This window comes from Suncus etruscus, chromosome 3 (assembly GCF_024139225.1).
Source record: "Suncus etruscus isolate mSunEtr1 chromosome 3, mSunEtr1.pri.cur, whole genome shotgun sequence".
In the NCBI taxonomy this organism is placed as follows: domain Eukaryota; kingdom Metazoa; phylum Chordata; class Mammalia; order Eulipotyphla; family Soricidae; genus Suncus; species Suncus etruscus.
The window spans coordinates 91734020-91747619 of NC_064850.1; the positions used below are offsets into that span (position 1 = coordinate 91734020).

Genomic DNA, 13600 nt, shown 5'->3' on the forward strand with positions numbered 1-13600 from the left:
TTCAGTCTGATCTTGACATGAATGCAGCATTCCTTGATGGAACTTTGAGAGATAGACTCTCACAATATAAGCGTTTTGTTTGTTTGTTTGTTTGTTTGTTTGTTTGTTTTTTCTGTTTTGTTTTGGGCCACCCTGGTGGCACTCAGGGATTACTCCTGGCTCTCGGTTCAGAAATCGCTCCTGGCAGGCTCAGGGTACCATGTTGGCTGCCAGAGATAGAACCCTTATCCATCCCATGTCAGCAGTGTACAAGGCTAACGCTCTACCGCTGTGCTATCACACCGGCTCCAATATGAGTGTTTTAAAGACAGAAATCACGATTGCTTGCTAACAAAAATCATTTGATTTACTGCACTTTTGCTTTTAAGGAGAGAGGGGAGGAAATATTTTATTGAGTGATTTTCCTTGCAAAGTGCTCATAAAGTGACTTGGCTGTTTATCGGTCCTGTTAACAGAGTCTGGTTGGAGCAGTAGGGTGGGAGAAATGCTTTCTAGAAACAAATTTTCTGAGAGAGAGAAGGAACTGAAATAGAAGCACATATGAGAAGAAGTTTGAGATCTATGTTATGTAATCTTGAAATCAACCTGGACTTCTGGGCTTGAAGTTCAGTGTAAATAAAACTGAGGGGAGGGCCAGAGAGATAGCACAGCAGTAGGGCATTTGCCTTGCACATGACTGACCTGGGATGAACCTGGGTTCAATTCCTGGCATTCATATGGTCCTCCAAGCCTGCCAGGAGCAATTTCTGAGCACAGAGCCACCCTGAGCACTGCTGGGTATAGCCCAAAAGCCAAAAAATAAATAAATAAAACTGAGGATAGATTGATAAATAAATGGGCTGGATTTATACTTTGCTTGTAGGAGGTCCAGGCTCAATTTCCTGAGCATTGTAGACCAGAGCACCGTCAGGATGGCAGTAATTTCTGAATCAAAGAACTAGCCCCTAAGAACTGCTGTATGTGGCCCCTAAAGAATAAATAATAAGCATAAAAATAAAACTGGATGTCCAAGTTGTTTGTTCAATGATTTTGGCATATTTTAAATTTCAACCTTGAGGTCAGCTTGATGACTTAAGTAGTTTCATTAAAAATTTATCTTGGCCATGTCTGCCAGCTCTATAGACTCTCTTTGTCTTCAAAAGATATGTAAACCTCACTATGAAAAATTAGGGGTACAGTGGCCATACAGCTGAAAGATGGCAAACTTGGGAGGAGAGGATAGGGCAAGTCCCCATTCTGCTGAAGCCATGCCAGATGCACTCATTACCCAAATCACCGCTTCATCTGCTTTACCACGTATCTATGGCTCTCTGCAGAGACATCAACCTGACCAAAACTCCAGGTGCCCTGATATTTAGGCTGGCATCACTAGGATGTTTTTTGGAGTGAATATGGACACCCTACGTTTTCTGAAAGCCCTGGCAGACGAAAGCATGCCCCACAAAAGCCTTAGTGTCAGCAGTAATGCTTGGTATTCTATTTTTGTTTAATACTGTCATGCCTGTAGGGACACACCAATTTACATGCCAGTGTGTATCTGAAGCCACCTAATGTTCAGAAATGAGAGAAGTAACAGAATGATGTACTAGCAACAAGAGCTGACTAAATCTTCTGACAATGACTTAATGACCTCATTGTGAGATACAATACTTTTCACAAATGTTTTTGTTGCTGTATTCTTTTCATTTCTTTTTGTTTGTTTGTTTTTGAGCCACACCTAGCAGTGCATAGGGGTTACTCCTGGCTCTATGTTCAGGGGTCATTCATGGTGGTGTTGGGTAACCATATGGGATGCCATGGATTGATCACAGTTCAGCCACATGCAAGGTAAATACCCTACCCACTGTGTAGCAATAGCTCTGGCCTCGCTTTTCTTATTTTTCTTTTTTTTTGGTCTTTCGGGCCACACCTGTTTGATGCTCAGGGGTTCCTCCTGGCTAAGCACTTAGAAATTGCCCCTGGCTTGGGGGGACCATATGGGACTCAGGGGGATTGAACCGCGATCCTTCCTTGGCTAGCGCTTGCAAGGCAGACACCTTACCTCTAGCGCCACCTCGCTGGCCCCCTTATTTTTCTTTTCTAATAATTTCTTTTTCACTTACCTGAAAACAAATGTATCATGATCAAATATGTCAACTATGGATACATGGTCTTTAAATAAAGTTAATTATATATATATATATATTAAAAAAAAGTTATCTTAAGTCTGGGGAGCTAGTTCAAGGATCTAAAGCCCATGTTTTGAGTGTGAGAACCCCAGTTTGATCCCAGCCAAATAGGGAACTCTATGAAAACCACCCCAGAGCACTTAGCCTGGTACTATATTTTATGAAATAATTAGTGCACCCTATTTTTTTTTTTTTTGGTTTTTGGGCCACACCTGGTGACGCTCAGGGGTTACTCCTGGCTATACGCTCAGAAGTTGCTCCTGGCTTGGGGGACCATATGGGACGCCGGGGGATCGAACTGTGGTCCATCCAAGGCTAGCGCAGGCAAGGCAGGAACCTTACCTCTTGCGCCACCGCCCGGCCCCCTAGTGCACCCTATTTTTAAGAAAAACCAGCACAATAAAGCCTTTTTTGGGGGGAAAGATTCATATCATGATCATATACTCCACTATTTTTTTAAATCATCATAAAATCTGTGAGAATTATGTGGTGAAATAATGTAGTTGCTGAGTACTGCTGTGTATGCCTCCCAAAGCTTTTTTATTTATTGAATTATAGTGTACAAAAGTATGCTTATTCTAAGAGGACATATTGATAACATTTATTTTTAAGAAAATTATTATTTAGGGTATTTTTTGTTTGTTTGTTTGTTTTGTCTTTGGGCTATTCCTGGCCATGCTCAGGGCTTAATACTGACTCTGCACTCAATGATCATATCTTAGCACCTATATGTGAATCCGAGGATAGAACTGGGGTCAGCCATGTCCAAGGCAAGTGTCCTACGTGCTGTACTGTCTCTACAGCCTTAGTTTTATTTTTTAAGTGTCTTGTTTTTATCTCCTTACCTCTGTTTGTTGTTATATACTTGTGTGTGTGTGTGTGTGTGTGTGTGTGTGTGTGTGTGTGTGTGTGAATTCTGGACCACATAGCAAGGCAATCTCTATAACCCCTTTCTTGTCTCTCTAGCCCTGTTAGTTTTGTTAGGGCAGGGCATAGCTCATACATGAGGTGGTAACACACATCATTGTGGTACTCTCACAGTTGCAGTGCTTTATGAGGTTCACACATGTTAGTTATGATGCTCCCACATACTTAGTTCTAGTGTGCACTTTGTAGTGACACCAGGTATCTCAAATGACTGTACTGGGATCACACTTGACATGTCGGGTACTGTGGAGATCTGAATTCTAGGCCTCATGCCTCTACCACTGAGTTACCCTTGGAACCCCTTGATAGGATTTTAAACAGAACATCCTTATGTAACCAGCATCCAAATCAGGAAGTAGAACATTACCTAAATCAAGTGTTGAGGTCATTTTCTTTCAAGAAGGCTATTTGTAGATGGTATGTTCAGAAATACATCACTGAATCTCTTTGATTATGTGTCTGTCTTTCTATGACTCTCACTTGTAAGTTTTGTTGCAAAATTTATAATTCACAACATTTTTCCTATATATGTTATTAAAGATTTAATATTCCAGGGGCCAGAGAGATAGCACAGCAGTAGGGCATTGGCCTTGCATGCGGCTGATCTGGGATGTACCTGGTTGACTTCCAGTATCCCATATGGTCCCCCAGCCTGCCAGGGACAATTTCTGAGTGCGGAGCCGGGAGTGACCCCTGAGTGCTGTTAGGTGTGGCCCAAAAAACAATCAATCAATCAATCAATCAATAAATAAAGTTAAAAAATTAATATTCCAGAAAAACTAAACTCTATAGATTATATTTTTTCTATTGCTTTATTCAAAAATATCAATATCTTTTGGGGGCTCCATGTCTTTTTTCTCAGGATGGCTCATATTTGTCCCTTTCCTTTGCATTCTAAAAACCTCATTAGTTTGCCTTCCATATTATATTGTTCGTAGCAGTTTGGTTTCTGTTTTGCTCTCCATTTGGTGAAGAATTTTACTAATGGGGTTTATTTTTCTTAACAATTCTTTCTTATTTCTTCTCTTTCATCTTCTCCTACTTCACAGAGGCCATTTTGTCCTTTTTGGGGGAACCACACCCAGTGGTGCTCAGGGGTTACTTTTATCTCTGCATTCAGGTATCACACCTGGCAGGACTCAGGGGACCATATGGGATTCTGGGGGAATGGAACCTTGTTTGGCTACATGTATGGCATTTAATTTTTGTCATTAATATTTGGGGACTCCAAAGCAGTGCTTGGCTTTTGGGGGCCATTTACTGCCAGCAATACTCTACTGGTCATACCAGTGGTTCAGTGCCAGGCTCAAGGTCTCCAGACCTGCACCCAGTGTTGCTTATGGACTGTGTGATTCTGGGATATCTGTCTCCAGTCCCTACACATTTCTTTTACTCTCAGTTCCTTACCAGTGGTGCCTGGGATCAGCAGGAAGGGCTGCATCTACCAGTGCTTGGAGGAGCCATGCAGTACTAGGGATTCAACTCAGGGACTTGAGAATTTAAGGCATGTGCTCCTTTGCCCTTGAACAGTATTGTAGCTCTTATTGTTATCTGAAATGAAAAACTGGACATTTTATTTCTAGTCAAGTATTTTTTTTAAAAATACCCATTTCACCAATAACCTAATTTGTTTTTTATTCCTTCTGTTATTTATCAAGAGCAATTCCCATTAAAAAATAACTAGAAACTCAAATAATTTAAATATTTCATCTATGCAGTAGATGGCCTTCTTGATAATTTTGAAACATTTGGGATTATGTATTGTTTTGTCTGTAAATTAATCAGTAGATAGGGTTGGAGCAATGATGCAGTGGGTATGGCCTTGCACGTGTTCAACCCGGATTCAGTCTCCAACATTCCATTTAATCCCCCAAGCACCACCAGGTGTAATTCCTGAGTGCAGAGGCAAGAGCAATCCCTTGAGTATCATTGGAAATGATCCAAAACACTTCCCCCTCCCCGTTAGTCCCCCTCCCCATTAATGAATCAGCAATTGTATTTATTTGATAATAGCTTGGAAATACACAGGCTGGTTCATTTAAAGTGAGCTCTGATTGTACCAGTAGCTAGGAAACTTAACTTGCCTTTCGTACTGCTGACTCAGGTTTGATCCAAAGCATGTGGTTCCCCAAGACCCACCAGGAGTTCAGAGCCAGGAGTAAGCCCTGAGCACCACCAGGTGTGGCCACCAAACCAAAAATAGAATGGACCTTTTTTCGAGATATGTGGGCTGAGTCTCTCCTCTCATTAGAGTGCTCAAGACTCGACATACCCACCCACACCAGCTTCTGGTCTCATTTAAATGGTCCCGCCCCATGAGGTATCTTGGAGGGAATGGGAAGGAATTGCCTAGGCTGAGTCATCCTAGCAATCTGTGGCAGCATATATGGCCCAGCAGCATCTCCTAAGTTCATTACACTGACAACCCAGTAGGAACAAGAAAATTAGATGAAAAGTTGTGTAGAAACCCTCTTAGCTCTATTAGCAAAAACTATAGCCTAGAAGGCTCAACTCTATTAGCAAAAACTATAGCCTAGAAGGCTCAACTAGCACCTAACAGCCCCACAAATCCTTTCTTTTATTCTGTTTTGTATTTTTGGGTCACATTCAGTGATACTTAAGGCTTATTCCAGCTCTGTGCTCAGAAATTATTCCTAGCAGTGGTCAGCGGACCACATAGGGTGCTGGAACTGAATATATAAGGCAATTGCCATGTGCAAGGCCCAGGACATTAATTTTCTGTGTGAATAATATATATATAGTTTTTATACTACACTAAGTAGTATTCAGGATGTACTCCTGGCTTCGATCACTCCTGGTGAACTCAGGGGATGACATGCATTAAAGCTGGATCTTTTTTGTGCAAGTCAATAGCCCTACCCATACTATCTCTCTGCCCCCAGGAATAATGCATTTTAAGACTGGTAGTGTTCTTATTACCAGTAATATTTTAAGCCACTATATTTTGTTTTGTTTTATTTTTGAGTAACACCTGGAAGAATGGTGCTTGGGGACCATTTAGTACTGGGGATTGAACCTATGCCTCCTGCATTCAAATCTTGTGCTCAGCCCTCTGGATTCTCTCTGGCCCAACAACAATCTTTGTTTTGTTTTGGGACCATTTTTAGCAGTATGTAGAACTTTATTCCTTGCTCTGCCTTCAGGAATCACTCCTGGCAGGGCTTGGGGTAGTAAATGGGGTGCTAGGTATAGGACCCAGCAGCTTTCTTTGATTCACCTAAGGAACTGAAGACAGTTTTTAAAATGTTTTTAAATTTTTATTTTTTTAATTTTTTAATTTTTATTTTTTTCATGTCAAAGCATTTTTATTGGGGGTGTGTGGGGGAATCTTCAGGGAGAGGATAAGCCGATGTCCTCGGTGAGCTGGGATCTCCGGGCCCTATGGTCGCAGAAAGCTAAATTTTTATTTTTAATATCTTTATTTAAACATGTCTGTTTTAGTCAGAAAAAAAGAACACTTTTCTTCACCAGTGCAACCAGAATTATTTGGGTTTTTTGTTTGTTTGTTTGTTTTTGGTTCACACCGGCACTCAGATGTTCCTCCTGGCTCTGTGCTCAGAAGTCGCTCCTGGCAGGCTTGGGGGACCATATGGGATGCTGGAAACCCAACCGGGGTCCATCCTGGGTTGTCAACTTGTAAGGCAAATGCCCTACCATTGTGCTTTTGCTCTGGCTCCTCAAAAAAATTTTATTGCTGTTGATCATCATCTTTTCCTGCTTTTTCTTTTTTTTTTTTTTTTTTTTTGGTTTTTGGGTCACACCCGGCGGTGCTCAGGGGTTACTCCTGGCTGTCTGCTCAGAAATCGCTCCTGGCAGGCACGGGGGACCCTATGGGACACCGGGATTCGAACCAACCACCTTTGGTCCTGGATTGGCTGCTTGCAAGGCAAACACCGCTGTGCTATCTCTCCGGGCCCTGCTTTTTCTTATCTTTTTCTCCTCCTCCTTCCTCCTGCTTCTCCTCCTTCCTCCTTTTTTTCCCCCTTCTTTATCCTCCTTTCCCCTTTCTTCCTTCTTTCTCCTCCTTTGCTTCCTTCTCTTTCTCTTCCTTTTCTCTCTTTTTCCTCCCTCCTCCTCTGCCCAGGGCTTAATCCTGGCTCTGTGATTTGGGATCAGTGCTATTGAACTCAGGTTCACTTTGAACAAAGTAAGCAATTTAACTGCTACACTATTTCTCCTGCCCAACATGTGATTTTTTTTCTTAAAGTCAGTTCTTTGGAAGAAATAAGTACCATTGTAGTGTGGTGACATTTGAGCCTTCATCTAATTTAACTGTGTTTCATTTTTCATAATTTTCCATAGATAAGTTACTCAGATCTAGTTTCTTGTAAGTTCATTTGACACATAAACTTCTCCAAATTTATATGTTAAACATTTTAGTACTCAAATATGCATCTTTTCAATGATTATGACTATGGCCTTTAAGAAATATTAGAATTAGAGAGATAGTTCAAGGACTAAGGCACATGCCTTGACCTGCCAACACTGATTCTAACCCTGGTACCACAAGTTCCCCCTCCCTGAGCATTGCCATTGTAACCCTGGAGGCCCCCCAAGTACCATCAGATAGTCTGGGTGATCCCTGGCACTTCAGAAGTAAAGGGCAGCAACATGTTCTCAGTCCTTCACTTTGAACCCCTAGTCTGATGGGCTGATAATGGCCAGGAGAGCCCCTGGATATTTCCCCATGTAGTTCTGGTGCTGTGAGTTTGCAGTTAGGGCCATTTACTAGGTTCTGTTCTTTACCTAAAAGATGGTTTATAGTTGTTTTCTTTATATGGAAATATCTTAAATTAAATTTTTCCTCTTTTTAGCTGTACCCTTTCCTCCAACTCAACGACTTACTTTGAAGGAAGTATTTGAAAATGGGAAGCCTAAAATTGATGTTTTGAAAAGCCACTTGGTGAAGGAAGGACGACTGGAAGAGGAGGTGGCCTTAAAGATAATCAATGATGGAGCTGCCATTTTGAGACAAGAGGACACTATGATAGAAGTAGAGGCGCCGATCACAGGTATGTCAGGTATTTGCAACCTGAGCATTGGCTGACTTGAGAAAATGTTACAGCTATCTAAAATGTCTAAACACATTTAGGAATTATGAGACAGGATTGTGTGATATGTTTGTTGTTCATTGATGAAATGTGGAATGTTTTCAATGGGCTTCACTCTATACCTAGTACCCAGAGATTAGCCCCAGTGACAGGGCATTTCAGCCAAAGGATAAAGTGTCTTCCGATAGAAGTTGCATTGTCATGCTTTGGGGTGAAATGCCCTTGTTCATTAAGATATCATTTTTACCTCTTTCTTCTAGTGTGTGGAGACATTCATGGACAATTCTTTGACCTGATGAAATTGTTCGAAGTTGGAGGGTCACCTGATAATACACGCTATCTCTTTCTGGGAGACTACGTGGACAGAGGCTATTTCAGTATAGAGGTAAAAATGAAACAGGATTTTAGAACTCTCATATTATTGTAAAGGAAATGAATTCTATTATTTAGTAGAAGAAATTAAAATGAGAATACTGGCAGAATTTATTCATTTCAATAATTAAAATAATAAATGTTTTAATTGCTATTGCATTTTCTAGCTAGTAGAAAGCCTGACATTTCTTTTTTCTTTTCCTTTGTATTATTCTGGGGCTATACCCAGCTGTGCACAGGGCTTACTTCTTGCTCTGCGCTATTGGTAGGTTCTGGGACCCATACGGATGCCAGAGATCAAACCTAGGTCAGCCACATGTAAGGCAAATGCCCTATCCACTATACTGTTGTTCCAGCCCTCCCCCAAAGTCTGTATAAACTATATTATATATAATTCTATGTAAAGCTTTATTAACTTGCAAAGAAGTTATATGTTTACTAATCTTTTCTCCTCAAACATAGTGTATTGGCTGCATGAATGACATAAATTGCTATTTACCCTAAATAGGGTTTGACTTAGCTGACCTTAATCATAAGACCTTAAGCCGCTGGGCTACAGTTGCTCTCAGTCTGACTGCCAACACTAAAGAAGCAGACACTTAGCTTATTGTGGGACTGACTTCAAATGCTGTCGCACATAGTATTTCCCTTAATTAAAGGTGGGGGAATGATTATGGTTAATAAAGTTAATGAAGACTCACTATTTATTTTTACATGTTTTGAATATTGATGAGAGAAAAAAGGTTAGATTTGAAGTCTAAACATTCTTTGGTTTGTTTTTGGATCACATCAGGCAGTGTTTGATGGTTACTTCTGGTTCAGTGGTCCCAGTGCTGAGGGAATCATGTGCAGGGCTGGAACCTGGGTCTCCTGCGTGCAGAGACCTATGTTTCAGCCCCAGGGATTGTCTCCCTGGCCCAAATTCTTTTATCTAATTTTATCTAAGAAAGATAAATAGTATGAGATCCTGATGCAAAACCATGGTTATAGTACAACCATAGTATGTGACTTTCTTGGGCCGGAGAGATAGCATGGAGGTAAGGCGTTTGCTTTACATCCAGAAGGATGGTGGTTCGAATCCCGGCATCCTATATGGTCCCGCCCTCCCCCATGCCTGCCAGGGGCAATTTCTGAGCCTTGAGCCTGGAGTAACCCCTGAGCACTGCCGGGTGTGACCCAACCCCCCCCCCAATGTACTAGGACAGGGGTGGCGAACAAGTTCGACACAAAGAGTCAAAATTTTAAACTGTGAGAGTCAGAGAGCCACACCACGTAGTGACCTGCCAAAACAGACAAACACTCACACAAAAGCATCTAATTTTAACAATAATCTATTAAACACATATTGCATTTTGCCATTTTGAGTGAGGGTCAAAATCCTGCAGTGATGATGAGGGTGTGCTGCCTCCTCCACACTAAATGTGTGTCACAAGATGTGACCCAACATGTGACACACGGGTCCCCCGACTCGCTGCCCCGTGCAGTTGTTTCCGAGGGATGGGAAACGGGAGGACACAGCCTGGGGGCGGGACTACGCGCTCGGAGCTCTCTCCTCAGAGGTCCCTCTCTGAAGCAGCAGAACAAAATCCAAACTTGACAAGGAGCCACAGTATACAAAAGAATGATAAGAGGCAAGAGCCGCATTCATTTTGGCTGGGAGCCGCATGTGGCTCGAGAGCCGCGTGTTCGCCACCCCTGTACTAGGACTTAATTTTTTTTTTTTTGGTTTTTGGTTTTTGGCAGGCTCCGGGGACCATATGGGATGCCGGGATTCGAATCACTGACATTCTGCATGAAAGGCAAATGCCTTACCTCCGTGCTATCTCTCTGGCCCCACTTTTAGAACAGTTTTTTTTTTTTTTTTTTTTGTGGTTTTTGGGTCACACCCAGCAGTGCTCAGGGGTTATTCCTGGCTCCAGGCTCAGAAATTGCTCCTGGCTGGCATGGGGGACCATATGGGACTCCGGGATTTGAACCGATGACCTCCTGCATGAAAGGCAAGTGCCTTACCTTCATGCTATCTCTCTGGCCCCCACTTTTAGAACAGTTTTAATGGACTTTTTTTGTTTGTTTTTGGATTTTGGGACATACCTGGCAACACTCAGGGGTTACTCCTGGCTCTACGCTCAGAAATCGCTCCTAGCAGGCTCAGGGGACCATATGGGATGTCGGATTCGAACCACCGATCTTCTGCATGCAAGACAAATGCCTTACCTTCATGCTATCTCTCAGGCCCCCTAGGACTTAATTTTTTTTTTTTTTGGTTTTTGTTTATTGAGTCACACCGGCAGTGCTCAGGGGTTACTCCTGGCTCTACACTCAGAAATCACTCCTGGCAGGCTGGGGGACCAAACGAGACGCCAGAATTCAAACCACCGACCTTCTGCATGCAAGGCAAATGCCCTACCTCCATGCTATCTCTCCAGCCCTAGTACTTAATTTTTTATCATTCTCTGGTAAACATGAGAATGTTGCTTTTGTCAAATGGATGAAAATAAGATATGGGATTCTGTCATATTTTATTTATTTGGGGTTTTTATTTATTTCTATATTCCACTGAATTATGTAATATGCATATCTAATATTGAAAATTGAAAATTTTTCATCATACCTGGCAGTACTCATACCTGACTTACTCTTGCCTAAGGGATCCTCAGTTATTGAACCTGGGTCAGTGACATGCAAAGCAAGCTCTGTAGCCACTGTATTGTTACTCTGGTCCACTAAATTTAATTAATGTTGTGTATTTCTCATTGTAGTTCCTCCCATTCAACAATGTATTGAAAGTATTTTATACTGTCATTAAAATTTCTCCGAATTAGTAGTACAAATAAATACTAGAATTTCTCATTTTTCTCATTGTTACATAATAAGGTATACGGGGAGTTTTGATTATGGCTTCCATTTTTTTCTCTTTCTCATCAAAATTCCAATTTTGTTTGACAAAATTAAGGGCTCAGAGAAAACCTTTGATAGTAGTGAAAGGAGAGTCTTACCACATCCCAGGGAACAAATTCTGGGTGGTCTGAACTAGTTATAGGATTCATTCCCTTTACTAAGAGTTAATATGGACTTTTGTTCAATGACAGAAAAGGAAACCTTGCTCTGTGTCTGGTTTTGTTATTTTTGTGTATTTGGAAACCCTTTTTTTTTTTTAAATTTTTTTTATTTTATTTTTTTTTATTTTTGGGTCACACCTGGCAACACTCAGGGGTTACTCCTGGCTCTATGCTCAGACAATCGCCCCTGGCAGGCATGGGGGACCATATGGGATGCTGGGATTCGAACCACTGTCTTTCTGCATGAAAGGCAAATGCCTTAACTCCATGCTATCTCTCCGGCTCCTGGAAACCATTTTTAATGAATTTTTTAATTGAATAGCCGTGAGATACACAGCTACCAAGTTGCTTATGATTGAGTTTCAGCCATACAATGTCCCTTCATGAGTGTACATTTCCTGCCACCAACTCTCCCCATGGAAATATTTTAATTCTAGGTGGAAAGACTGGCAGAGTGAAAATTAATTTTGGGGATGGGGCTCAGGGACTTCTGCTGACTCTACTTCCAGGGTTCACTGCTTTCAAAGCTCAGGGGACCATGGTGCTGGGGATCAAACAAGAATTGGTTGTAAGTGTGGTAAGAAGGACTTTAATCCCTGTTCTATTTCTCTGTCCCTAAAGGAAAAACTTTTAGATATCCCCATTTCTTCAATGTGTGGGTTTGATACTGTAGCATGATTTTGTGCCCATGAACCTACTCTAAGGAAGCAAAACCTGACCTGTTGGAAACAGATCAGAGGCTGAAAGGGTGAGGGTGAATTTCTAGTATTGTCTATAGATTAAGCAAAAGTTAATTGCTATTCATAAGTGTACTGTAAATGGCTCACCATTATTTTCTAGGATTTGGGATGTAGCTCAAGTGAGAACGCACATGATCTGAGGCCCTAGGTTGGACCCTGCCACTCAAATATTTGTACTGTTGTGGCTTCCACAAGTATAGCAAAAACAGTTCTCTCACCCAGTTTTTCCTATTCTGGTTATTGTTTCAGGTTATTTTTTTTTTTTCAGTGCTATGCAAGTTAGGCTTGTACTTGTCCATCTTTTTTTTTTTTTGGTTTTTGGGCCACACCCGTTTGACGCTCAGGGGTTACTCCTGGCTATGAGCTCAGAAATTGCCCCTGGCTTGGGGAGACCATATGGGACGCCGGGGATCGAACCGAGGTCCATCCTACGCTAGCGCTTGTAAGGCAGACACCTTACCTCTAGCGCCACCTTCCCGGCCCCATTTGTCCATCTTTTAAAATATTCCTTGGATAGGGGGTCAGAGAGATAGAAAGGAAATAAGGCGTTTGTCTCGCATGCAGAAGGTCGGTGGTTCAAATCCCGGCATCCCATATGGTCCCCTGAGCCTGCCAGGAGCGAGGGTTTTTTTTTTTTTGTTTGTTTGTTTTTTGGGCCACACCCGGTGACGCTCAGGAGTTACTCCTGGCTATGCACTCAGAAGTTGCTCCTGGCTTGGGGGACCATATGGGACGCCGGGGGATCAAACCGTGATCCGTCCAAGGCTAGCGCAGGCAAGGCAGGCACCTTACCTCTAGCGCCACCGCCCCAGGAGCAATTTCTGAGCGTATAGCCAGGAGTAACTCCTGAGCGCTGCCGGATGTGACCCCCCCAAAAAAAATATTACTGATTTTCTTTAGATTGAATTCTGACTGACCTTAAAGGACTATGTGGTGCCCGCATGCAAAGCATGTACTCCAGTCTTTGGAGCACTCTCTTAATTTTTCAAAATTAAGTAACGTTGCATTGTAACATCACATAAGTTTTAGGTGAACATCACTGAAAATTAATATGTGTATATATTCTACATGAAAAGTTTACTACTGTAGGTCTAGTTCAGTCATTCTCTGTATAAATCTCTATTTGTATTGATTTACCCAATTCATATTCCCTGCCTTCCAGTTGGTTTTATAGTACAAGTTTAGTTCACTGTTTTTTTTTCCCCAGTGGACTACACATGACTGAAACCTTGCGGTGTTTGTCTTCTTCTAGTGTTAGCATT

The 13600-nt window shown here is 41.9% G+C and overlaps 1 protein-coding gene across 1 annotated transcript in view; it reads left to right on the top strand.

The window, feature by feature from the left end:
• The window catches only part of PPP3CC (protein phosphatase 3 catalytic subunit gamma), an 85498-nt gene that overhangs the window by 21960 nt on the left and 49938 nt on the right, over window positions 1–13600 (top strand). Inside the window, exons 2-3 of the mRNA XM_049769453.1 lie at window positions 7931–8128; window positions 8428–8552. Of these exons, the coding sequence (XP_049625410.1) occupies window positions 7931–8128; window positions 8428–8552 (323 nt within the window). The remainder of the gene's footprint in view (window positions 1–7930; window positions 8129–8427; window positions 8553–13600) is intronic.